General features: G+C 36.1%; 1 protein-coding gene across 1 annotated transcript in view; it reads left to right on the forward strand.

Moving 5' to 3' along the window:
* Nucleotides 1-27,958, forward strand: part of PCLO (piccolo presynaptic cytomatrix protein) — a 357,985-nt gene that overhangs the window by 2,105 nt on the left and 327,922 nt on the right. The window contains exons 2-3 of the mRNA XM_024738453.1: nt 4,118-5,495; nt 23,579-24,973. Coding sequence (XP_024594221.1) covers nt 4,118-5,495; nt 23,579-24,973 — 2,773 coding nt within the window. The remainder of the gene's footprint in view (nt 1-4,117; nt 5,496-23,578; nt 24,974-27,958) is intronic.

Raw genomic sequence — 27,958 nt, forward strand, 5'->3', positions numbered from 1 at the left:
CTATAAATGTCTTTAAGTTTGGAAAGTTATTATCCCCATATGTGATAACCAAATAAACACATATTAATTTAAGTATATATAAGAAAGTATATCCAAATCATTTCAAGTTGTAGGAGATTATGTGGTGCGAATTAGGGTGGGCTTTGATTTTTATTTATTTTTTTTAAAGAAATAAGGGTTGAGAGCCCAGAGACCTTATTAATTTTAACTGACTCTCAGCCATATGTGCCTAAGTTTCCTTGCTTCTAAATAAGGCAATAATACTTATCTTACTCATCTTGTAGAGCCATAGTAAGGATTAATTAAAATTTGACAGGAACATTTTTGCTTGGATTTTAATTTGAAGGAACCCTATACATATAAAGAGTAGAGATATCAACATCAGCAGTGAATGGCACTGGCAGTGATGGCTGCAGACAAGTTGTATATTGAGTTATTCACTGTTGTGAGTTATTTTGATGTACCTATTCTCTTTTACATATGGAGAAGTCAGTGCAATGTACCGGAAATCCTGCCTCCCCTTCCTGCCCACCAGGAGTTAGGATACCAGATTTCTGTGACTAACTAGTTTTATAACCTTGAATTAATTGCTTAGCTTGTTTAAGTCTTGGTATCCTCTGCAATATACAATGAACGGACATTCCTAAAGATGCTTATGTTTCTATTATAAAATTTTATGACTTAACGCTGTCAAGTGTCATTGCTTGTTGTGTTACGTTTAAAAATATTTTAGTATTCCAACTGCTTTTATATTCTTAGTCTTGAATACATGTTTATCTCATTTGCTGCTGAAACATTTCTTTTCTGTTAACCTGTGAAAGAAAAATTCTAATCTGAGGATGACAATAGTAAAATGAAAAGGGAAGTTGTATAAGACTTGAGTAGTTAGAAACTAGAAGTTAGAGCTTACAAATGAAATGCTTCTGCATTTTCGATTCATTGTCGATCCAGGGAAATGCAATTTTATTACGTCTTCTACTCATTCTGTTTACACCTACGGATGTGTCATATGAGAAGAGCTTTACTGAAAAACACCTCTGATTAGTAGAATATTTAGTAACAATTCTGACTGAATCAGTTATTTTCTTTAGCATTCTTTTAGGCCTCCACTGCTGGGTAGACACCTCCACAATTGTGTTTCTTCCTAGAGCAGCAAGCCAAAATGAATACAGAATGTTTCCATTTATATCTCACAAGACCTGTAGAAGAATTTAAAGTGAAAAGAATTCAAGAGACGTTAATCTAGAGGGAAACAAAAACCTGATATGTTCATTCATTTGTTCACTCACTGTTATTCATTCATTCATTGATTCATCAAACATTAATACTCATCTACTAGTTACCAGGTTTGGTTCTAGTGATGAAAAGATGAGTGAAACATATCTCTCCCTAGGAATTCATAGTCTAGTACAGAAGACACAGATTGCATTTTGGTCATTCTTCTTTTTAACACAACTGTCGTACCAATCAGAAATTCACCAAAGACATAGTTAGCTAAGACATCTTTATATTTTTGTTTGGTATTAAGCCTGTATCTTCTCTTAATGATTGTCTTTCTATTTTTCCCTCCCAGATCTCCATGTTTGACGTTTATTTACATAATTATAGCAACTAAAACTAAGTTTAAATTGTAGTCTTTATAGGTGTATGGGTATTTTCTCACAGGGCGATTCTATAATATAATAGAACTTAATATTCATAGGAAGTACATGCAGTTATAATTTCTAATGCAAGTAGCTTCCTTTAACTTTTGGTATTTATTGTTGTCACAAATATTTGGTATTCACAAAATTTATTTGTTTTGTACGTATGTTGGATTAAGTGAAATATCACAAAAACAGTGATTAAGTTTAATAGTATTTTCAAGAGAGCACAGTTAAGAATAGATTTTTTGGGTATTCGTTTAAATATAGATTTCTTTAATAAAATGCCTAAATGCTTATAGGATAAGTTCCTAAGCATCTGCCCCTCAAGGGAATGGTAAACTTTATTAATTGAATATGGAACATTTCTAGAATAATGTGATTATCTAAACAGTGGAACTTTTTGAAAATAACCTATTTGGGGTTGTTTACTGTGGTTCTTTTGCCTTCATACGGAAGGGAGCACATAATGAGGCCTATAAGGAAACATTCAAAATTATTTTCCCCAATGGAAATATGTAGCAGTGTATTTTGAAAGATATCTTAGAACTGTTGGAATCAGTTAGGATAATAATTTTAGTTCCTTATTTAAGTACAGGCTTCAGGGACATGGTAGTATCTAAAGTTTTTGTAACCTTTTTTTCCTGGAGGAAATGGCCAGAACTAAGAATTGTATTTATTCACCTTTTATTAGAAAATCATTTTGTGGCATACATTGCCATTTATAGATTCTTTTCTTTTTTTTTTTTTTTTTTTTTTTTTTTTGCCCCGGAGGCCCAACCTCTCCGCGGCATGTGGGATCTTCCTGGCCCTGGGCACGAACCCGTGTCCTCTGCATCGGCAGGCGGACTCTCAACCACTGTGCCACCAGGGAAGCCCGATTCTTTTCTTTCTGACCCTTTGCTATTTAGAAGTAATACTTCTGTGTTTCTTCCTACTATGCCTTACATCTTGATCTATACTCAAATTTCTGTATCATTAGGGGTAGTTTAAAAACTTAATTGATAATAAGTACCAGATGACCTGAAATGAAAAAGTTATAGTCTGGTCTGTTAGCAGGTAAATTTTATTCCAACAAATTAAAGCCTATAGAACTTTATTGTGATCATCTCATATGTTAAGTGCTACTGAATCACTCTGTTTATATCTTTTTCTTTTAATTAAAAAGAAATCTTTTCCAAAATTAATGTTACATATATCAAACAAAGTACTTATAATTTGATTTATCCCATAATTCTAGTACAGCATGTTCTTATTAGTTGCAATTTTATCAGTAAAAAATAGCTTGTTTAAAATTTAACGTACTTGGTAAAAGTGTATATGAGAAACAAGTATTTTAATTATTGAGCCATAGTCATTTAAAATTGATGTTTCCAAAACTATTTTAAAAATATCCATCTTGTGTGTTTGTCTATGAGTTAGAAGAAATCTTGCAAATTAATTACTTGTTACATTTTTAGGTCATTGTCAATAATAATGACTAATTAACAATGGTAATAGTAAGTGTTGTAGAAAACATTAAGTAAAGAGATCATTATGTTTTTTCTTCCTTTGAGGAAGGTAACAGTACTTTTCAAAAGTGGGGTCACAACCAGATTGTTGCTATTTGTACATCAGGCTATGTACGTCTCAAGATGCTTTAAGCATCATATTGTTACGTAGAGAGATCTCAGATTAAGAATGCTATTGGAAAAATAATTGAATGATATAACACTGTTCTTCCACAAGAAAGAATTGTTTCTCAGAATTTTCTAATTAAAGTAGGAATTCTTACTCTGTAAAGTTTAATAAGGACAATATTTGATAGATGTTACCTTTTTTGACAGATACTCTGTCAAAACTTGAATAGATGATCAGCTTTTTCAGAGTTCCTGAAAAACCTCCTTTACCGGGTCCTGTGATGTCATGTTGCATGTCTTATGTAGCTAATGTAAATTCTAATGTTAAGTAAAAAACAAAACAAAAAACAGTTGCAGCAATCTCATTTAAAAATGAATATTTTCACTTCTTAGTATGCTGGTATTTGGGAGGCTAACATTCCTTGACTATAACTTTTGGTTAAAAAGGATACATCCTGTGAGCATAAAAGTACTGGAACATGGCTTTGCATTGATCTGTTGAGTTAATCTGTTTAAATAGGCGTGAAGTATGGCTAGATTCTATTAAGTAAATATAAATTATTTTTATTATAAATACTTTCTAACTAGATATCTTAATAGTTCATTACTTATAGTAGCAAGTATGGGGTTTTTTCCCCTTCCTCTTCACTTCCGTGTTGAAAATCTGTATCCATGTAAAGAAAGTAACAAAGACATTAAAAATGTTATGATTACTTATAGGATGCTGCAAAAATGGATTTTAGTTATATTTATGCATCATAATTTTGAAGATGCAAGAAAGCAATGGGTTTTAAATATTATTTTGAGTTGTGATAGTTTCCATTATTTTCACTTCTTTTTGTTTCATTCTTCTAGGAAACAAGAGTTGGATAGTAGTCAATCTCCAAAGCAGCCAGGAAAGCCGCCGGACCCAGGGCGTCCAGTTCAGCCTGGTCTCAGTAAAAGTAGAACTACAGACACTCTGAGGTCAGAGCAGAAATTGCCTGGAAGGAGTCCTTCCACTATTAGCTTGAAAGAATCGAAATCCAGAACTGATTTTAAGGAAGAGCACAAGTCTAGTATGATGCCTGGCTTCCTCTCAGAGGTTAATCCTTTAAGTGCTGTCTCCTCTGTTGTAAATAAATTCAGTCCTTTTGATTTGATATCAGACCCTGATGCCTCCCAGGAAGAAGCCTCCAAGAAACAAAAAATATCTCAGAAGGAACAAGGAAAACCTGAAGGAATCACAAAGCCTCCATCACAACAACAGTCACCCAAGCCAGTTCCTAAGCAGCCAGGACCTGTGAGGGCCCTGCTTCAGCAGGACGGTTCTCCCAAATCAGTATCCCCTCAGCAGCCAGAAAAAATTAAATCACAACCTCCAGAAACAGGAAAGCCAGCTCAGGGCCTCACCCAGGCTCCTCAGACAGACCAGGCAAAATTGCCACTTCAAAGAGATGCAGCCAGGCCTCAGACTAAACAGACAGATACAGTAAGGGGAGAGTCAGTTAAACCCTCACTGCAAAGCCCATCCAAGCCACCTATTCACCAAGTGAGTCCTGGAAAGCCTCCAGCCCAGCAGCCTGGACCTGGAAAACTTTCCACACCACAGCCTGGGCCTGCAAAACCCTCAGCTCAGCAGCCAGGGCCAACGAAGGCCCTAGCTCAACAGCCAGGGACCCCAAAGACCCCGGCCCAGCCACCAGGAACAGCAAAGCCTGCAGCTCAGCAGCCTGGGCCAAAGTCTCCAGCTCAGCCTCCTGGGCCTGCAAAGACTCCAGCTCAGCCTCCTGGGCCTGCAAAGACTCCAGCTCAGCCTCCTGGGCCTGCAAAGACTCCAGCTCAGCCTCCTGGGCCTGCAAAGACTCCAGCTCAGCCTCCTGGGCCTGCAAAGACTCCAGCTCAGCAGGTTGGGCCAGCGAAACCTCAGGTCCAGCAGCCTGGGCCAGGCAAGACTCCAGCTCAACAGCCTGGCCCAATGAAGCCTCCTCCTCAGCAGCCTGGCCCAGCAAAGCCCCCTCCTCAACAATCTACAAAACCAGTAAGCCAAACAGGGAAACCTCTGCAGCCACAAACTTTTCCATCTGCAGCACAGACTCCAGTACAAGGCCTCCCCAAAACCATCTGTCCTCTTTGCAATACCACTGAACTTCTGTTGAATGTTCCAGAAAAGGCCAATTTTAACACATGCACTGAGTGTCAAACCACTGTCTGTAGCCTCTGTGGTTTTAACCCCAATCCTCATTTAACCGAGGTAAGTGCATTTTTTCGTTATGTTCGTGCTCTTAAACCATATCATCATCTTACACAATGGTGCTTAGTTTATTGCTGTTAATGATAGGATGGCACTGTTTTTCTCTGATTCTTTTCTTCTTTCCCTCCTTCCTTCCTACTTTCCTCTTTTTCTTCTCTGCCAAATGTAAATTAGAGTTTTTCAACATTTTCTCCAATAATATTTCTCCAAAATATTGCTACAATTTCTGATAAATTTGGCACATAAAGGAAGTTTGAATTGATTGATAGATGCTGAGCTTTTGCTCATTGCATTCTATGGGTAAAATCCACACTATTATTACATTATATTAATTTTTACATCAGCTTTTAAATTCATGCTCCTGCCTACCATGAGACTCTTGATATGATATTCTTAAATGGGATCCTATTTATGCTGCGAAAAAAAGTGGACAGTGTTTTCAGATTCTAAATACAATTTTGATACGAAATTGAATACGTTCTTTCAAACTGCACATCCCCTTTTCCTGCCAGTGATTTTGCTATACACTGTGAGTGCATGCTTCCCTCATTAGCTGAGAGTCATTCATAACAGCGTAAGTCACTTCAAAAAAATGAAGTCATTAGAACAGGTTCAACTTTATGGGTGTCTTCTTAGACGGATCACAGTTTATAACTCCAAGTCTTTGGGTAAGCCTTCCTGGCAGACTGAATCATGAAGGGGCCAGTTGTGACACAAATGAGTTCAAGGTTGTTTACTCTGGTTACTTTTCTGCTGAGAAAAGTTATTCTCAGCAGGTCAGTTACTGTCAACTGAGTGCTTAAAGTCCCTGAATAAAATAGCATTTTAATAGGTAGAGATTTGGGGACGTTCGGGGGAAGGGACAGAAAACATAAAACTGCAGAACTTAGAAATTCTCTGGAGTTGAGAAATAATACAGTGAAGGTGGTATAATAATATAAAATAAGTGAGAATAAAAGGGCTTAGGGTTTGAAAGAATACATTTTTAAAAGAAATGCAGTAGTCCCTACCCGGTGAGAAGGCACAGAAACCACTGAGTCCATCTAGAGAACAGCTGTTAGTGGGCTGTGTGTGCATTATGTGCACATAATGCACAAGAAGGAATGAAGGCAGCAGGCAATGAAGGATTATGTCGTTTAAATATCCGCGAGAGAGGAGACTTGTGTACCCTTGTTATAAATGCAATCTATGTTCTGATAAAAACAACAGTGATAATTACTGGTAGCTGGTATGTTAGTTTGGATACTTACTGTGATGAAAGTTGAAAATGATGTCCATTTAAAATATGTCAACCTCTGGTTTTCCGCCAAGGTATCTTTTACTCTTTTTACCAAAAGTCATATTGAGTACTTTAAATTTTTAGATAAGCCATACTTCAGTGATAAAATTGCAATTAATAAGAACATTTAAGTTATGGAGGAAATCAGATTATAAATAGTTGGTTTATATATTTGTAGCTTTTTTTCATATCTTAAACTTTTTTTCCACATTCTTTTTTTATCTTTTAATTTTTTTATTGAAGTATAGTTGAGGTATAAAATATGTTACAGGTGTACATAGTGATTCACAATTTTTAAAGGTTATATTCTATTTATAGTTATTGTAAAATATTTGCTGTATTCCCCATGTTGTGCAATATATCCTTGTGGCATATTTTATACATAATAGTTTTGTACCCTTAATCCCTTAATCTTAATCCCACATGCTGCCCCTTTCCCCTTTTTTCTCCCCACTGGTAACCACTAGTTTGTTCTCTACATCTGTGTGTCTGCTTCTTTTTTGTTGTAGCCCCTAGTTTGTTGTATTTTTTAGATTCCATGTATAAGTGATATCATACAGTATTTGTCTTTCTCTGTCTGACTTATTTCACTTAGCATAATGCCCTCCAAGTCCATCCATGTTGTTGCAAATGGCAAAATTTCATTCTTTCTTACAGCTGAGTAATATTCCATATTGTGTGTGTGTGTATATATATGTGTGAGTGTGTGTACATATATATAAAAATTCTGATAAAGATGTGTTTCTGTTCATAGTATACCATCTTGATAGGAATGTGTAGTAATAATGACTTCAAACAGTAGATGATCTTTTTATAAAATGTTTGTCATGTTTTTGTGGCAATTTATAAGGCAGAAACCTGTAGTTGGACCTTCAAGCCACATATATTATTTGAGTACCTACAGTGTGGAAGACATTTTACTACACGTTTGGTAGGCTATAAAGATAAGTAAAACATAATGCTGATCTTAACATGATCCAAATGTACTAGCTTAGATCATACACACACAAGGAAATATGTGGTCAAATGATAAAAGCTGTGAGAGACATGAGCAAACATTATGAACTTCCAAGTAGGAAGTGCCATTTCCAGTGGGTGAGATAAGGAAAGCTTCATGGAGAAAATGGCATTTGTGCTAGGTATATAGTGATGGATATTATTTCAACAGATAAAGAACATGAAAGGGGGTAATGATTTAGCCTAAGACCTAGAGCCAGAATAATAGAGGGTATATTTAGGGAATCAGGCATAAATCTAGGTTGCCTGAAGTGGTGGCGAAGAAATTCTCAATGAGATTGGAGAAAAGTTTAAGTCAGATTTAGGTCTTCCACATTTAGTCGGTAGCAGTGAGCATTCTCCTTTATGAAACTTACCTTGTTTAATGTAGTCATACCTTCAATCCTTCATTCATTTTACAAATGTGTATCAAATGCCAGGTTGCGAAGCACCATCAAGTACTTCGATAGAATCAAGTATGTGTTAGATATGGAGTCTTCCTTCTACCAGAAAACTGGGGAAATAAAAGTTGTAAATAAGAAAGGAAAAAATAGATATATATGAAAAGTAACTTTGTATAGATCTTTACAGTTCACATAGTTCCTTCTTATTTGTTTTATCAAATTTCCAAATAATTCTATGGTCATGTATTCTGTTTTCTCTTATGAAAGAAAATTGGTGTTCAAGTGGTTACTATGTTAGGATCATCCTGATAGTAAATAACCAGAACCCAAACTAAATCTTCTGATTCCAAATCCATTTACTCGTGGTAAGAAGAGAGAAAGTTCTATGAGATCAAACGAAGAAGTCATCACTATCTTTGGGGGGTATGACAAATATCTTCATGGAAATAGAAGTATTTGAGCTGGGAATGTGAAGAAGGGTAAGAATTTGGACACACCTGACAGGAGTTGGGAATGTGGGGGCGGCAGTTAGAGGGTCTCAATGGCTAAAAAAAAGCATCCCCGTTATTAAGGAGATGAGCTTGGGCAAGTCATTTACACTTTCTGTAACAGTGATACCATATAAACAATGGAAATAACATGTTCTCTGTTAAACACATTGGGTTTTTAGGAGGATTAGCTGAACATTTGTATGAGAAGGTATTTTTCAATATATGAAGTTCTTTTGAAGTTGTAATATGATGTCATAGATAATCTTAATATTTTAAACAGAGTTGACTTTGACAGCTTACTCTCAAATTGTTTTCTACATAGACACAATATCATAAGTTGTTGGGTTCTGAGATAGCAATCAAGAGCCATTTGATCTACAGTATTAATTGTGACATTTCATTTTAATTCTCATTTTTTTCCCTATAAGGAAAAATGTAATCTTATGGGTCAAATTGTCCAAAAATACTCAGATTGAGTAAACAGTTTTACCATGCAGGACAGCGCCAGAGACTAGATATTCTATACTACTTTAATTTACATGAATTTATTATTTTCAAGTTTGAGTTATATGTAAGTTATTCTCTATATTATTACTTTTACAGCCTATTGGGTAAAAATAAAATAAAAATAAAATCCTGGTCTCTTGTATCTCTCCTTGAAAAGATCAGGAGAATTTCTCTGATATATTTTTGTCACCAAAGCAGAATTATGACTATATTTGCTTTGAACATCCTGGCTCTTAAATGACTACTAGATCTGAGGAGAAGGACTGGAAAGGTGTCAACACCCAGACACAAGCTTTAGGAAAGGGGACTTTTACTTCCTTAACTAAATTGGCCAGCTCTCTCCCACCTCTGCCCACCTGACACACATATACACACACGTACACATACATATACAAACAAACACACTCATACCTTAGATAACTCAAATATTTGTGTGAAGGGGATGATGTTTAAGTGTCCTCTCTGGTAGTTGTCAAGATGTGTGCTGTTCAGATAAACCTTAAGAATCCACTGGCTCCAAGCCTAGACTTTATAGCTGTATCTCTTCTTGCTAAGAGGAGTTTATAGTCGTATCTCTTCTTGCTAGTCCGTTAATGGAGTTAATCTCAGCAATACAGGTTCACTCTTTGGGTTTGCGTTCTGACACAGAAACTGAACATTTGCTTTACAGTTAGTAACTACAGTGTTTCTTCTTGTTGTTCTTGTTGTTGTTGATTTACTTTATCTCTTTTGGTATCTAGGCTGGGACCAGGTAGGTTTAAGGAGAGATTGAAAGACTTATTCCTAATGTGTGATAATTCTCCTGGTTCTTAGGAAATTTTGTAATATATGAAATGACTTGTCATTTTTTAGACTGTTAATAATGAACTAAATGTTAGTGATAAAAGTGGGTTTAGGTGGGTGTTTTTTTTCCCTCATATTATTTCGATCATGATGGCCCATATATTATATATTAATCTTGGCTGAAGCTAGATGTTTTATTTAGCAAAAACATGGCCATCTCTCAGGAGCTAAAAAATAAAAATGAAAATCAAACACACTTAGACTTCCATATACACTCTCTCAACTTTTTAAAGAACAAACAAAAAATGACTGAAATTTTTTAGGTTGGCAAAATGACTTAACTGGCCACCTCTTTTTGGTGGATCAGCCTACTACTTCTAGTAGGAGAAACTGAGGGGGAAAAATCTGTTAAGAAAAGTAGAGATATGCCAAATGTTAGGAGGCTGGAATTTGTGGAGAAAGAAAGCCAGTAAGACATTCCTGATGATGGAGTAGCAGAAAGAACTTTTAGAAAAAGGAATATTCTCTTTTTAGTTGCTTGCTGTTTTAGCACAAAGGTGATTTGTCACCCCAAATTCTAAGCAGAGACAGCAACACGGTTCTTTTTAAAAAGGAGGACTGAGCACACATGCGTTCACCTCCTCTCTAGAGGTCCCAGTTTTAAAAGATTGAAAGTATAGTAGTTCTGTACACCTCAGTTAAAAAATAAATGAATAAGTAAAAGCAATAATAAAAAGTACTCATTAAAAAAAAGTGTAGTAGTTCGAAAAAATGGGAAAGACCACCAATAACATAAATTGGCAGGTTGAAGAATTCCTAGAAGATAGAAAGTAGATGGAAAAGTGGTGACAGAAACAGAGCTAAAGAAACCACTGTCAGGTGGCTTCCTTATGGAGCCTCAGTGAAGCTCTGAGCTTAGCGTCCACAAATACAGACAGCAACAGTGGGTCGTAGGTAGTGATCAAGTAATAAATTACAGAACTACAGGAGGAACAAACAGGACAAGTGGACTCTTTCCTAATCTGGTGGAAGACAGCAGGTAGAAGAGGCTTTATTTTCTTCTGCTTAGACTAAAGCCAAAGAATTCTCCAAATGAAGGGATGAACTGCCTGAGGAAGGGCCCTCATGAGAAAAGTAGGGCTTTCGAAAGAAAATGAGAAGTAATGCTCCTCTCCCACAACAGAGTGATTTAAAGGAGGAAACAAACAAAACACTTAAGGAGTCAAATTTACTAAATCTGTTACCCTCCTAGTAAAGCTGTCCTTACTTTGGACACTGACCCTCTGCCATCCTACTTCCTCTTATTCAAAGAAGAGGACTAATGGGGAAGCAGAACTGTCAAGAAATACAGAAAAACCTCTGTTGATTACCCATTCTAAATAATGGAGACATTCACTGTAAATGAATGGTTTGAAGAGAGTCACTTGACATTTTAGCAATAATATCACATGAAGGACATATATAAACTAGTGAGAGACAAAACAAAACACCTGACCTCACAGGAAGGAGTCCATTCAGGAAATATAAAGAACTTATAAAATTCTTATTATTCCTGAGAAATACTTAAGAGAGGGTATTTCATCAATAATTAGTACACTCAAATTTCAGTGGGCTGATTGAGGGTAAAAATGGGCCTGGTTGACGTTCTGGAAAAGCAAGACCCAGAATTTTCCCAGCTTGTAGAGCAAATTATCCAGCTATTTAACTGAGCACCTACTATGTTTCAGGCACTTTTCTGGACTGTGCTAGTTGTAAAAGTGAATGAAGTAGCCAAAAATTCTTCCCTCGTGCGACATGTATTCTAGTAAGAGTGGCAAATAAATAAAACGTATAGTGTGACAGATGGCAATAAGTGTTATGGAGAAAAATGAAGTAGAAGGTTATAGCACAGACCAAGGGAGGGTTGGTGATGTGGTGGTAGGGTCCTCTCACTCCCTCTAATTGGGGGATTGGAGTCTGGGAGTTGAGGGATGACTCAGGAATCTGGAATTTTTAGTGGTGACTAAAGGTCTAATTTGTATAGTTCTGAGGCTGGGAGCTCGAGGGGGGTTAAGAAAGGAAAGAGTGGGACTGTACCCAGGGATGTGCACAATTGTGTGATGCCTCTCTTTACTCCTTCCTGTGGTGATGTGGAGGCTGGGGAATGAGCATTTTACTCCAGCACAAGGAGCTCTTTTTAAACTCTTGTCCATGGAGTTGTAGACATTTCGAGGGTGTGGTCATCTGAAATTCTGGGGCTCCCTTGGGACTCTGGGAGTTCTGAGGCTTTAAGAGAAATATTAAAAATCATGGAAATTATATCTAAGAGCTCTAATAGGAGTTCCAGAAAGAAATGAATCGAGGCTATGGAGTCAGGCTCTAGAAGAAAGAAAATGTAAGCCTTCAGATTTTGATCCACCAATGGATCAAGCAAGATTAGTAAAACATCTGATAGATACATCCTGGTGAAATAATCTGATTTCCAAGGGTAAGGAGAAAAGTTGGAAGACTTCCACAGAGAAAAAAATTAGCATCTACAAAAAGATGAGAAATCAGGCAGGTGTCAACACAGAAGACAGCCGAGAGGGACCAATTTCTTTAAATTTGTAGAGATGGTGATTAGATGAATCCTCTATCCAGGCAAGAGATCAAGAGGGAGTGTGAGGGCAGCGTAAGAATTTTTTTTCACACTTAAGGGTCCATAAAAATCATTGGCACTCTATAAGTGTATGTATATATGTATAAATGTGTATGTAGGTGTATGTATGTATATATCACAATCACTGTAGGAGTTCCTCTGTTAAAATGGAAAATGAAAAGAGTGGGATGGAGTAGCTGATTATGCCCCAGAAATGAAGAAAACTAAAAAAGACATTAAGTCATTTTTTTCCAAAATGTGATTGCATAATAGTAGTGGAATGTGAGATGATATTAGGTGGTACACAAATCAAACTGAAAAAGTTATACATCATTTAACTGTGTGTTAAAATATTTAATTAATACATCAAATATAATTTCTTGGATATTGCTTAAGACAACCCTAAAACAGATGATAATATAAGGTTGTTTTTTGAAAAAATGTTGCTTTTATAGAAGGTGAAAATACATAGTATCTTAAATTTATAAATCAAAGCTTATTATTTGATGTTATAATGGCAGCCACTAGAAAAAGTCACAGCAAAAGTTAACACTGATTGATTCTGAAGATGCAAGCTTGGTGCCTGAGAGAGAGGCTTTTACTTTTAATGTCAAACCTTTCTGTGCTATTTTTTTTTTTTTTTTTTTTTTTTTGCTTGTTTGTTTTTTTAAAATTTTCCTTTGCTTTATTATTATTATTATTATTTTTAAAACATCTTTATTGGAGTATAATTGCTTTACCATGGTGTGTTAGTTTCTGCTGTATAACAAAATGAATCAGCCATACATATACATATATCCCCATATCTCTTCCCCCTTGCGTCTCCCTCCCACCCTCCCTATCCCACCTGTCGAGGTGGTCACAAAGCACCGAGCTGATCTCCGTGTGCTATGCAGCTGCTCCCCACTAGCTATCTGTTTTACATTTGGTAGTGTATGTGTCCATGCCACTCTCGCACTTCGTCCCAGCTTACCGTTGCCCCTCCCCGTGTCCTCAAGTCCATTCTCTACATCTGTGTCATTATTCCTCTTCTGCCCCTAGGTTCATCAGAACCATTTTTTTTTTTTAGATTCCATATATATGTGTTAGCATACGGTATTTGGAAATTCATCTTATAATTAACACTTGAGTAATTTACAGAATTCTCATTCATCACATGACTGATTAAACAATTTATATGATATGAAGGAATGGGTAAATTAGTCTCGATTTTCACATCTTTAGCTTTGGCATTCTACTTGGTGAAATGTCAGGAATTTTTGGTTCTAGATAACAGTAATGATTTGAAATGCCTTATGCCTGTAATGCCAGATTTGGTCAGTTTTTTCATTTGTTCTTTGCTTGTCACAGGCATGTATACTTTAACTGGCACAATTTTAAATGAACCCAGTAAAGAGAAATAAAGTCCCTTGATTCTAAACATAAAGTTTTTAGAAGACAAAGAATATTCTGGGTTTGTTTTGTTTGTTTTGTTATTCTCTAATAATCCTTAGGTATCCTTCATAGTATTTAAAACAAAAATACCCTGAGTATAACAAAATTTATTTAAAATAATTTTCTCATGAATTTAGAGGACTAGAAATAATCATTTAAAAATCCTTATTACTTAAATGTGTTCACGAATGCCATGTTTGTTTAGCTTTCATTTTCCATGAGGTCTAGTTTGCAGCATTTTCCTCATTACTTGGATGTTGCACCTATAAAATAAATATGTATTCCTCATGCTCTACCCATAAGTTTAATCATTAGAACCAAAGTTTTTTCCACTTTCAGCTTTTAAATAACTAGATGTTTCAGGTGTCTTTCTGCATATCCAGCTTTTTGTAATGTCTACTAAGTGTTGCTACATATTATTGCAGCTAGTATGATGATCTGTATAGCTTAGTAAGAACAGATGTTCTGCTGCGAAAGCAGATACCCACAACTAACAGAATCATTTACTGGATCAGTAAACTTAATACAGTGATGGGTTAACTTGCTCATTGTTCACATCCCTGGAGAAATCACACACACCTAACACTCTCCGCTGTTCCATATCTTAATTAGCTTAGGTGAAACTGGGCTCTTACTTACAAACATTTCAAAAGTACTACATTGAAGACAAAGATGTAAATAATCTATTAGGAGTTTATATATCTTCCTTAAAGTAATGCCAATATCGAAAGCATCAGTAAGGCGTATAAAGATCTGGGTTGTAGTCCTAGCTCTGCCCTTTACACATAAATACTCTTGCTGGTATTCCTCTGAATTCAGTCAACAGTAGTTCTAGTTACCTTTGATAAAGAAGCAGTAACTTCACTATAGACAGTGTTTCTTGCCTGTCTTCTTACTTTACTCTTACTGTAATTCGGTCAGGTCATTTTAACTTTTCTGAGTATTTATTTTTCTAATTTGTGAGACTTGTCATATACTAAAAATTACATTTGGCAGTATAAGTGGAAGTGCTTTGAAATTGACAGGAATAAATATTTGTATTTATTATTAATCTGTATAAAAATTCTAATAAGTGGGGATGTTGCCATCATCGTTAACTCCGTTTGTCACTGGGAAACCGAGGGTAAGAATTTGCAAGGTCACAGAATTACTTAGCAGTGAATCTCATACAAGAAGCTAGATCTAAATTTAGCAACATTTTTAAATAGGAGAGCACATTGATTTTAAACCAGTCATTTCTAGATTACAGAAAGTGTGTGTGTGTGTGTGTGTGTGAGAGAGAGAGAGAGAGAGAGAGAGAGAGAGAGGGAGAGAGAATTTTACATATTCTTAAAGTTATAAGAAATCAACCTTCTTGAGACTCACAGACATAGAGAACATGCTTATGATTACCGGAAGGGAAAGGTGGGGAGAGGGATAAATTGAGAACTGGGGGTTAACAGGGGCACACTACTGTATATAAAATAGATAAACAACAAGGATCTACTGTATAGCACAGGGAACTGTATTTAATATCTTGTAATAACCTATAATGGAAAAGAATCTGAAAAAGAATATATATATGTGTGTTTACATATATATCTAATATGTATCTATATCGGTATATCTCAGTCAGTTTGCTGAACACCTGAAACTAACAACATTGTAAATCAACTATACTTCAATTAAAAAAAAAGAAATTAACCTTCTTGGCAGGAGTTTATTTTTGAAATTTAGTGTAAAAAATTGAGGTGTAAGAGCACTGACTTTATACCTTTCTACTCACTCTTGCTCAAACCAAAGCCTTATTTATATTGCTGAGCTCTTTCTTGTTCTTTAGAAAGCCATGAGCTCCTACGATGAGCCAGCCGCTCTGTTAGATTTTGAAAATAGACATAATGAAGTTGATAACTTTGCTCACTGTTAAGAATAGAACTCAGAGTTTAGAGGGAGAGTCAATAATTTAGCAAATGCAGATGGAGTCTTGTTTGTAAAATAGAAAATAATAAACACCATATAGATGAGATACATTCTTACGTGAACAATAAACTACCTTTCCATTCTTTTCTTCTATCTAATCAAAAATAAAAATTTTTAAATCAGTTGGCAAAACAAATATGACATTTCTATCATTTATTCAGGAAGATCAAACTTTAGTAGAATTCATCAAACAAATCTTCAGATCAGATTTCTACTTACGTAAAAGAATTCAAAGAAGTCAGTGGCAGGCTTCATCATGTGAACGTGTAACTATAATTGTATTTGTTGGGAAAAATTTTAATATGTAGATCTGTGTGTTTTTTAACTTGAAAGAGGAAGGATTTAAAAAACTGGTCAGAAGGAAATCAATGGTAATGAAAAATGTGGCTAGGATTTGTGAAAAAAAGGTGAAAATAATGTAAAGCTGATTAAGTGTAATTTTAAAGTCAGATTTTCCTTAAATACATTCTTGAAAATGCACATACATAAAACTATTTAAGATTTGAATAAATTATAGGGGGCTCCCATTCACAGAAAGCTGAAAGAGGCTAAAATCCCTTATGAAACTATATTTTTACACAAGGTCCGTGCAGTGGGAGCACAGTCTTAACCAATGGACTGCCAGGGAAGTCCCTCATATATGTATTTTTAAAAGCACTTCTTTCCTTTCCAAGTTAACATACAAAATGATTGTCTTAATTCCAATTACTATCTGATCAAATTAAAGATATTTAAATTTCAGCATATATAATGAGTTCACAAAGTTTATGAGCCCTTTGAGTCTTTTCACTAATGTAATTCTTTTCACTTTTAAGTGAAATAATAAAACAATAAGTTGTTTAAATAATTGCACGAACATTGCCTAATTGAAACTATTGGATCGCAGGCTACAAAATTGTGTGGTAGGTAGCTCAAGGCGTGTTAATCATTTGAGATATAAAAGTTTGAATTCACCATGTGAGAGGCAGTCAGAAGTGTTAATATATATGTAAGTTCAGTTTACTGATTTGGGGTCTTCTGTGTTGCTGTAGTAAAATACAAATAATATTTTCATGTCTTTGTACTGTAATTATTTTGTAAATTGATTAAAGTGGCAGTTTTTTTGGTTGGACTGCACTGACACTTACTCAGATATGCTTTTATCATTTGACCCTATTTTGTGAAGATTTAACAAATGTTATTTCTAGCCTTTGGTGAACATTACTATGCTTTATGAAGAAAAAAATGCAGATTCAGGTTACATTTCACAAAGTTTGTGAATGGTTTCTGAATTATGCAGCAGAAATTGTAATCCACACAGTTTCGGAAGGTATCCATTCAAATTCTGGATGGATTGTCATAAATAAAACAGTTTCATCAAGTCGCTGAGCATGTCATCACAGTTCTGAGGAATGCTAGTGGCTAGTTTTTATCCAAAATAAATTGTGCATTAATATGCAGAAAGATGTCAACTGCAGTGAGCCATCTGCAGCCAAACTGCTGTCAGCTAGTAGCTGCCTTTGTGGAGGAGGTCATGTGGGTTGGGCATTCCTTGAGTAGCAGAAAGCATAATCTGTTATCAAACTTTAGCTTGGGCTTCTCTTTATAATATTATATGTTATTATCTGATATATATTATTTAATTATATTCTCTATGGCATTCAAAATAATATGAATAAAAATAATACATAGATAACTTAGAGATAATTTGATGAGAAGTAGGAAACAAGTTTAGAATAATTCATCAATAAATAATATCTAAAATTTACTTGGTATCTAATACAGCGGTAAGAGTAATCGTAAGAAGTGGTTGCTCTTTTTAAGAGTCCATGTGAGGATAGGAAAAGAGAGGAAATAATTGGAAAAAATATATAAAGCAGTATCTATTTGAGTCTAAATGCTGTGCTTCAAACGATAGTTGGAATAGTTGAGAAGGGGCAGATCTTAATGGAGAATGGAATAGTTAAGTGGTAAAGGAGAGGGGTCATCGTGTAAAGCCTACGAAGCATTTAGGTAAATGGAAGAGGAGTACAAATTGGATTTCGAATCGTGACTCAGGTAAGAGAGAATGAGAACACTGCCTTGATGGAGTAAATGGTACATTTAGATACCGTGGTTTGCAGAAAAGTTTAGTTGTGATGCATCGAGAAGTAAGAACCCAACAGATTTTAGTACAAGGGCAGGGTGATTGTATGATTGAAGAAAACGTATTCAGTAGCTAATGTGAATGGTATGAACACCGGCAAATATAAATTCCTAATATCGTGTGTGTTCTTTAGATGGTCCATTATGCCTCCTACTATGCTGTGTTGTTGAGCAGAGATTCCATTATAAATCTTATGTAGATTTGGCGTTTAAAATGGCCAATTTGGAGCACATTGAAGGGTGGATGTTAGTCATAATGCCTTCTGGACACTTTTGTTTCGAGAAGCTTCCATTATCTTTTGAAGCGAATAGATTAAGAACAGTTCCAAGCAGGAATATACTTTAATTCTGGAACCCCAATGTTTGCCAACTCATCTTATTTGTTAGATGTATTGAGTTAATTATCTTGAATTGTCATGAAAGACATACTCTTAAAAATCAGAATCCAATTTTTCAGTGCTTTTTTGGTAGTGGCACCAATAATTGAAACTCTGTGTGGAATTTACAGTTAAACTTTCAAGTGGTACCCTTTGAAACATTTAGTAAGACATTTATGATTATCCAGCAAAAGCCTTAGCCAGTGAAGTTGTATTACTATATTTCACGTGACTCGGCTCTGATACATAACATAAAAGGGAGCCGGGGGAGTTGGATTAAACAGGGAGCTGTGTTAGTAATTATAAGCAGGTCCACATTAGAATACACAGTGACCTCAGAATGAGCAGAAATCCTGGCTGACTGCTCTCTTACCCCCATTTATATAGCGTATTGTCAGAAGACTGAATGAACAATTTTATGCCTTTTTTTTGCTTCTTTCTATAGAGCTAATTGGATTAGAGTAGCTCATTAAACACTTGTGTCTCCAGATCATGAATTCCATTTATTCATTTGCTGTAAGTAAGACTATAGGTGGGAGAAGGAAAGGATGACTATTTTTCCTTATTTGTTATATAAAATCTAGAATATATGAATAGTTAAGGCATGACATATTTATCTAACACGGATTCTTTCATTTTACTGCTTGTATGTTGAAGGTAAGCCCCAGGGTTAACATTGCACAGAGACTTAAAATTTTACTGATAAGACCAAAAGCGTCCGAAGAAGTGGGGAGGGGGGGAGTTGAGGGGGGAATTGCAGGAAGAAAGGAGAAAAGCACTCATCGAGGGCCAGATCAGGAACCGTGGCTTTGGAAATACTGATACAGTTGTAGGCTCCCCTGGTATTGTTTCTTGAATTTCTCCCATTGCTTATCAAATGGATGTGGATGATTAGAGGAACGGGTGCTACTCGTGTCAGGGCACCCGGGAAGTTGTTTATGAAATATTGGTGAAAGGCTTCTTCTGAATTAGGCTTGGCCTTGGCTATTGTCTGACTTCTTTGGCATAGGTAATAAGGGATAAGGACTAAAGTCTTCTAAGATCCACATTCATAGCTATAGTGAAATGAAGACCCAGTCATGCAGAACTAGGAGAACCAGCTGTGTTACAGATATGGATACCAAATGGAACGGGCAGCAGGTGTCTGAGGCAATGATGGTAGTAAATTCAGGTTCATCTCTGTTCATAGTTGGAGATAAACATTTAATTTTAGAAGTTAAACAAGACAGTAATTGTCTCCAAGCAGTGAAAATATGTATGGTTAGCAGGTGGGGTAAGTATGGGGTGTTACTTCAGTTCTAATCAAAATGAGGATGTATGATCCATGAGCAAAAGTATAGTATAGGGAGAATGGCTTGCAACCAGAAAATGCAGGTAGAAGCCTGTCATTTAGGCAGGGTAAACAGTGGCGATTAACAGGGTACACACAGAAATGTTGTAGCTTGAAGAGCATAAACATTTTAAATTAGTTTATTTAATTGAAACCAGCTCAAAAAATATTCGTGAACATCTATAATTATTAAAGGGTCAGACCGTACCAGGAAGTCTTTATCATTTGTTGCTTACAGTCTTTTGGGAAATATAGCCCTGGAGGTAGCAGAATTATGTCAGACTATACCAGGAAGTCTTTATCATTTGTTGCTTACAGTCTTTTGGGAAATACAGCCCTGGAGGTAGCAGAATTATGTAAGTGCTAACATGAGAACAGGAGCAAAATTAGATATTTTGAATTTCTTGCAAAAATTAACTTTATTTCACAGTTATTGGAGAGGCGTTGAGGTTTGAAGAGAAGTAGAGTCAACCCCTTCTGTGGTGGTTTGTTTTCAACAGGTTATATTTGGTGGAGGTATGAAGTATTTGAGAAATGACAGGGGCCAAATGAGGGACAGTGGCTTTGGAAATGTGAACGAATGAATGGGGAATTACCTTTCACAAGCAATGCAGACACACTTTAGAAATAACTGAAAATGCAGTAAAGATATAATGGGATTTTTAACTCGGATGAGTGAGAGGGCAAAGGTGCTATTACTACTCCTTAACTCTCCCTCAGTGCATTGTGAAAAAGTAGATGGTGGTTCATGATATTAATGTCAGGGCGGGCTATGGAGTTTTTCATTTTATTAATGTATAGGAAAGATTTTTTTGTTTTTGTTTTCAGCTCAATCAGGCACTTGGAAATGCTGCTGTGTTCAGTAGTAGATTAAGTTCTGAGATAAAACTCATTTCTGTTTTCAACAGATTTGGCCAGAATTAAATAAAAAAGAGGCTCTTTCTGAAAAATCCTAAGAGGATAAAATGCTTTTCATATTGTGAAAGCTACAGACAATGATTTTAACCTGCATTCTCACAGTGAGGAGGAACATTGAGGGATCAGATGTCTTTTATATGTTGCTTATCAAAGTGAAGAAAATGGGGTCACGAGAAGGACAAAAGTTGTTCGATAAAAGGGTGTATTAAGAGAAAAGTAGAATTGTATCCCTATGAAGAAGCAGTGACCTGTGTTATCCACCCCTCTTTTCCTAACTCTCCCTTGTCTGCTTATTGGGAGACATAGTCACATACATTTATTAACTACAAGGAAACATTTGATTTTGGATTGAGGACAGTATAGTATGTGTGACCCACTATTGAAGTAAATCATACATTAGATATGCTGTGATAGTGTTCTAATTTTGCAGTGGTCCAAAGATGGAGTAAAAGCCTACTGGCCAGCTGTGCGTGACGCTCCAATGTTCCCATGGCAAAGAGACTTAAAATTTTGCTGATAAGACCAAATGCCTCCAAAGAAATTGGCGGGGGTGGGGGGGGGGCTTGTTTGAGGGAGAACTTGCAGGAAGAAAGGATAAATGGACTCATCACAGTATCACCACCATCAGATACTTATTATATATCTGTGATTATCTTGAAATTATATTATGCTTTAACCTGTTTCTTACCTGATTCTTCTATAATATAGTCTCCATGAGGACAGAGATTTTTGTCTCTTTTGTTCAGTGGTTTGTGCTAAGTAGAAGTTGCTCAATAAATATTTGAATAAAGAAAGAAACAGATGAATACCTTTTGCGTCTTCTTTGGCTCTGCCATTTGTTAGAAAGAATAAGAGCAATTAATACAATGACAGACACTAGCCCTAGAAGTTTGTAGTTTAAAGTGGTTAATCTGGGTATAGCTCTCATAATAATTTATAGAAAAAAATCATTGATAAAATATAAGTAAAGAATTATGCTTTTAATTATATTTTCTTTCATCTTGTCTGGCTGCATGATTATCAGGTCACATGGTATCATTTAAGACTGTGGAAGAAAACAAATGAGAAAAAATAAATAGTAGAGTAGCAGAATTGACATTGGCAGTAGCGGAGGGAGATGGCTGAATGTGTAGGGGCACGTTTATGGAGAAATTTCCTTCCATCAAGAAGGGGACAAAGTGGAGTGAATTTCCTTACATTCAAGCTCACCTTTAGTCGTGTTACTTACATAGGTAACAGTTGCTTGATTATGTTTTGGGATTCAAATATCTTTATGTTTAAAGAGTTATTTATTAGTGAAATGCGTCAAACATACAGAAAGGTAAAGACAATATAGCAAATACATAAGTACTCAATACTCATGTTGAAAACAAATGTAATGAACACCCAAGTACCTCCCACCCATATGTAACAAATATTTTCATTTTGCTTTTTGATTCACATTTTTAAACAGAAATATAACTTGTCAGTTAGAGTTTAAAATGTTCCTTCAACCTTCTAAAAACAAAAGTTTGCTTTCCATGAGATTGCAAAACAAGCCCTGTTATACTGGTACCTGAGTTTAAATAATGTCAGTGTCTTTTTTTTTTTTTTAAGCCATTTTAATGATTAAGAAAAAGGTACAGTAGAGTTTTTTTTTTTTCATTAAAGTTTAACAGCATAAAATGTCAAGTGAAAAAAGTTTTTAAAAGTTTAGAAATGACTAGTTTGGTTTCTTTTCAAAAGGGAATTGTTTCAAATAGAGAGTATGTTGTTTGCCAGCCTAATACTTTACAATTTTGTACTGTAGAAAACTTTTCTCGTACTTATGCTCCATATATTTAGTTTTTCACTGTGTAGATTTCTGAACAAAGAACTTCAGTGCTAAACTGGTAACACTGGTTACTTTGGGAGTTAAAGATTAGATCATGAATTTGCCCTTCAAAATTACTTTCGTAATATTTAAAGTTTTGTATGATGAGCATACATTATTTTGGAATAAGAAAAGGTAAATTTTAAACATAGGTACTTTTAAAATATCTTCTAAAATATGGTAGTACCAAATTCAACATCTCCTTTTAACAATGAAGGTGATATGAAAAGAACAGATGCATTTACGCCTATACATGACGCGTATACGATGTGTATCTCACATACACATCTCACCAGTCATATAAGTATATTGCATACTTATATTGCTCTTTCCAGTAATGAAAAGGAAATGGAAGCAATGTTTTCTCTGTTAGATGATGCTATCTATGATAATTTGAGGGTGTGCCATTATTTTTCATTTATTTTCTTAACAGAGAATGTTCTCTTTCTAACCTACAGTGGCTAATACAAGTTTTTTGTGTTCTCACGTTTGATTATATCACCTTGGAGGGGGACGTGATGCTCTTGCTATTTTAAGAAGGTAGCAATGTGGTAACAATTTGACAAGCATACTCTGGGTTATATAACTAAAAATTGTTTAGGAGCCATCAATAGAGAAAATATCTAACATAACTGATTCTACAATCTAATATGTTATAATTAATTTTCTTTATCATACATGGTTTTCTATTTCTAGGGGTAATCAAACTGAGTATTTTGTTTTACAAAGGCAAAGAATAACAAAACTAACATTAGAAGAAAAATACAATTCTGTGCTGATTTTTATTTTGTTTTCAGAGCTGAAGGCTCAGAGGTTCATTAGTTATATTGTAATGTACCTAACATTTTAATATTTTAATAGAAATTAAGTAAAATTATTTGATGTATATTTTATGTTTTGCATAATAAGAGACATAGTTTCAAAAGGTACCATGCAGTTTAAAAAATGTTTTTGTTTCTACATTGTTATTATCTCACTGACTATTGTTTTATATTATTTATATTATTTCTAGATAAAAGAGTGGCTCTGTTTAAACTGTCAGATGCAGAGAGCTCTAGGAGGTGACCTGGCTCCAGTTCCATCATCACCCCAGCCCAAACCGAAGACCGCCCCTGTTCCTACATCAGCAGTGAGCAAGCCAACCCCACAGTCACAGCAGATTTCTCCAAAGAAAGATACTACACCCAAACAGGATGTCTCAAAGGCACCTGAGTCTAAAAAGCCCCCACCACTAGTGAAACAGCCAACCCTTCATGGTTCCCTCCCAGTCACAGCCCAGCAGCCTCCCGTGGCAGAGTCCTCCTCCAAGCCGGCCCCTCCCAAAGAGCCTTCCGTCCCATCTGAACAGGCCAAGGCCTCCGTGGCTGATGATAAACCAAAGCAGCCCAAGACAGAAAAGCCAGCCACAGACGTTGTGTCTTCATTGTCAACAGCAGCAAAACCGGATGTTCCAAGCTCCAAAGTACCATCACAGGATCAAGAGAAAGCAACTCCTGCTCTAAAACCAGACTCTGCCAAACCCTCACAGAGTTTTCCACCAACAGGAGAAAAAGTCACCCCATTCGATTCTAAAGTCATACCTCGACCTGCATCAGATTCAAAACTTATTTCGCATCCTGGGCCTAGTTCAGAGAGCAAAGGTCAAAAACAAGTTGATTCAGTTCAGAAGAGGGACGAACCCAAGAAAGCACAAACCAGAATGAGTCCTAAGCCAGATGCCAAGCCTATGCCAAAAGGGGCACCGACACCCCAAGGTCCACGACCTTCCACTGGCCAAACTGCCCCCCCATCTCCACAGCCCCCGAAACCTCAGGAGCAGTCGAGACGTTTTAGTCTGAATCTGGGAAGTATTTCTGATGTCCCTAAATCACAGCCCACAACTCCTCAAGAAACAGTGACTGGGAAACTCTTTGGGTTTGGAGCATCCATTTTCAGCCAGGCGTCAAATCTAATCTCCACAGCAGGGCAGCCTGGGTCTCATCCACAGGGTGGGCCAGTGGCCCCGACAAAACAAGTCCCTCCTTCACAGCCACCGACTTCTCAGGGGCCACCCACATCCACAGCACCGCCTGCACCTGCAAAGGTTATCCCTGTGAAAAAGGAAACCAAAGCTGTGGTAGCTGAAAAATTAGAGCCCAAAGCTGAACAGGTTTCAACAGTAAAAAGAACAGAAACAGAAAAGAAGCCTCTGCCTACTAAGGACAGCAAACCTTCAACAGCCGAGCCTCAAAAGTCTGTTCTTCCCCCCAAACTGGAGGAAATCCCCAAACCAGAATCAGCCTGTCCTCTCTGCAAAACTAAACTCAACGTAGGTTCTAAGGATGCTCCTAACTTCAATACTTGCACTGAATGCAAGAAAGAAGTGTGTAATCTCTGTGGATTTAACCCTACACCACACTTGACTGAGGTAAGCAGTATTTGTATCACATATGAATGTGAGTAGATCGTGTTTATTCTGAAATATTTTGGTGGCCAAGTTTCTGAGCAAAAACATTTTTAATAAAGAAAAATTGATACTGGTATCTTTGAAGAAGTTTCAAGTACTTATTATAGGCTTACTTTCTTATTAAAAGTTAACATAATTTAGATTTTTCTGGCTTAAAGTACCAGAAGTAAGATGATGAAATAAGCTGACAACTTAAAATAACAATTATCCCATCCTTTATATGAATTAACCACCTATAGCTTCAGAGCACTATTGGATTTTCACCTAAAAACACCAAATAAGAGTTGTAATTTCCTATTCCCAGTATCTCTAATCCTTCCAGTCTCTTTCATACCTTAAAAAAAGAAGCTTGATGTGAGATCTGTTATCTTACAAAAGTTAAGAGCTTTGAGTAAGTTAATAATATTGTCTGCTAGAAAATATTGGTTCAAATGTATAATGTCTAGACTTTTTATAATTCTGTTTGAACTGTTATCTGGCATAAATATAATAGAGCACTTTATTAGGAACTGTGGAAAGAAAAAGAAGTTATATGGATTTCAGTGACTAATGTGAAGGATTTTTTTTTAATGGGGTGACCAAAACACTTTTTATACAGTGTAAATGACTGAAAAGCAGATGACAATTTTCTACCTAATACGGTTATAGAAGAATGAATCTATAAGCATTAGTCCTGTGTTAGGGCTATTAGAATATTTGGATATTGAGAGACTGAGAAGTTCAATGATGCTGCTGTCTTAGATAAGTAACAGTGATGTTTTAGTGAACATTTTGGGATTGAATTTAGATCATTGTTCATTGTCTTTATACACATCAAAAATACTTAAGGGTTATTTTATTCTCCTCTCCTTGATTTTGTAATTCACTGGGTTGGAAAAAAAATGGAACAGATTTTTAGCAATTATACAAAAGAAGCTTTGAGACTCTTGGTGGTTTTTTTGAGTTAAATTTTTAAAAAAACAATAAGTTATAAAATATTTTTTTACTTTTGAAAGATATTCGGTTGCTTTGACATGTTTAACACCGTATGAAAGTGTTGTCCCTATAGACTTAAGCTGATTCTTATCCTCTCTAACTGTGATGAATAATGTTAACCACAACCCATTTGAAAAGTAGATAAAATTTGGTTTCTCTCAGCACTTCATGAGCGGTAGCAACTGTAATTATTACTTACAGTATTCAGGATTCATTGTAAAAGCAAAACAACCTTAAGCGTCTTCCATATTTTTAAAAGAGTTGTTTTCTGTTGTGTAATTATGAAGAGGGAAATTTCGGTTTTCCTAGGACACTTGTATTAATTTCATAGATTCTAAAAATTGTACCCTTTAATGAGGAGCCTATGGTATCAACACCATGCAGTTAGTTTAAATAGTTAGAAAACAAACTGCACCGCTAAAAACAAGACCGTAATGTCTGCATTTAAAGTGCATTTTGTGCACACTGAAAAAAGGGCTATAACTTGTGTGTGTGTGTGTGTGTGTGTGTGTACGTATGTATATGTACACATTTGGGCCATAAGGATTATTAGAATTCTGTCAGTGTTTCAAGGTGTGAAATGAGAGTCCTTGGGCAGAGGGACAGTAAACCTTCAAGAAAATCTTTGATTTTCTGTGTGTTGGTAAATTATATTTCAGAAGTGGTAATTTGGAAAGGAGACTCCTTGAATCAAGCAGAGAATTATCTAGGATGTGTGTGGAATTTAAATAGTTTGAAAATATAAGTGGTTTTAAGTTTTCAAATGGTTTAGGGGAAGTCTTATTTTAAGTATGATCAGTGGGATTTAGATGATCTGTCATTGTTCAGATTGTTTTTGTCTGTGGTCATTTCTTTGAATCTGGAAGATCGTATTTCAGAGGAGAAAAAAATTTGATGTAACAGAAGCAGTCGACTCATGTTCTTGGTTCCACTTGACTATGTTAATCACAGTGAAGTTTTTAGCTGGTCTAAGGCCTTAATGCCCTCTGGTCCCTAGGTAAATAAAGTCCATTAGCTGACCTGGCATCAGGGGAGTGAATGAAGGTCAGTGGAGTTAATCCCTGTCGCCGTAGTTCCTACTATTTTACCTAGAAGAATTTAGAGGACTGGCAGAAGGGATTCGTTGAAGCAAAAGCCACTCTGTGTTTGCGTGTGTGTGTGTGCGCGCGTACACGTCCATGTATATCCAGGTAATTGTGAATTAGGTGTATATGCTTAACTTGTGGCGCTGTCCCAGCGTTCATACTACTTACTGATCTCTCCTCATTTTGAGTGGTTAGAAAGTATTTCCTCCTTCATCCTTGTTTTATTTCCATGATTTCTTTGTTCTGCTTATGTTATTTTTCTTGTGATCCAAGATTTTCTGCTGCGCTGGCACTGTAATTTCATTCCAGTTGAAAAGAGCACGTTCCGAAAATACTCAGACTTCCGCCTGTAATGCGGAGTAATGGTGTTCCTCAAGAAAGGATTCAACTATGTATTTCCATTTATTTTTCTAATAAGGCACATGTAACTCTATTATAAGCCTCTGCTTCTACTACTCTCATCACTGTGAGGCAGGATGTCTTTTCCTGCTGGTGTCTCTCTTCCCTCCCCTTTTTCTGTCCTGTTCTGGGGGTGAGAAGAGCTGGTCCTAGTTTGGCATGGGTTGGGAGCTATAGGCACTATCCTCCTTCCCCCGCCCATTCATTAAACACACCTGTCTCTAAGGTTGCTTCCTGTATCTCCTACTCAGCATCTCCCACAGCACCTGAAGAGTGCCAAGACTGCCTGCAGGGCCCTGGGGTGTCGCCAGGCTTCAGCCTAAGCCTTACGGTTTAACTGTTTTATGCCCAGTTTGTATAAATGGTACTCTAATCCATTAACCTCTGATAGCAAGGAACATTTTTTTTTAGGCTTTAATTTCTGCCAAATCAGGAAATATTTTTTCTTTGAAGGAGTTTTAAACGTGATTGCAAGGCTTTCTAGTCT

This window comes from Neophocaena asiaeorientalis, unplaced genomic scaffold, assembly GCF_003031525.2.
Source record: "Neophocaena asiaeorientalis asiaeorientalis breed wild unplaced genomic scaffold, Neophocaena_asiaeorientalis_V1.1 scaffold89, whole genome shotgun sequence".
NCBI classification, from domain to species: Eukaryota; Metazoa; Chordata; class Mammalia; order Artiodactyla; family Phocoenidae; genus Neophocaena; species Neophocaena asiaeorientalis.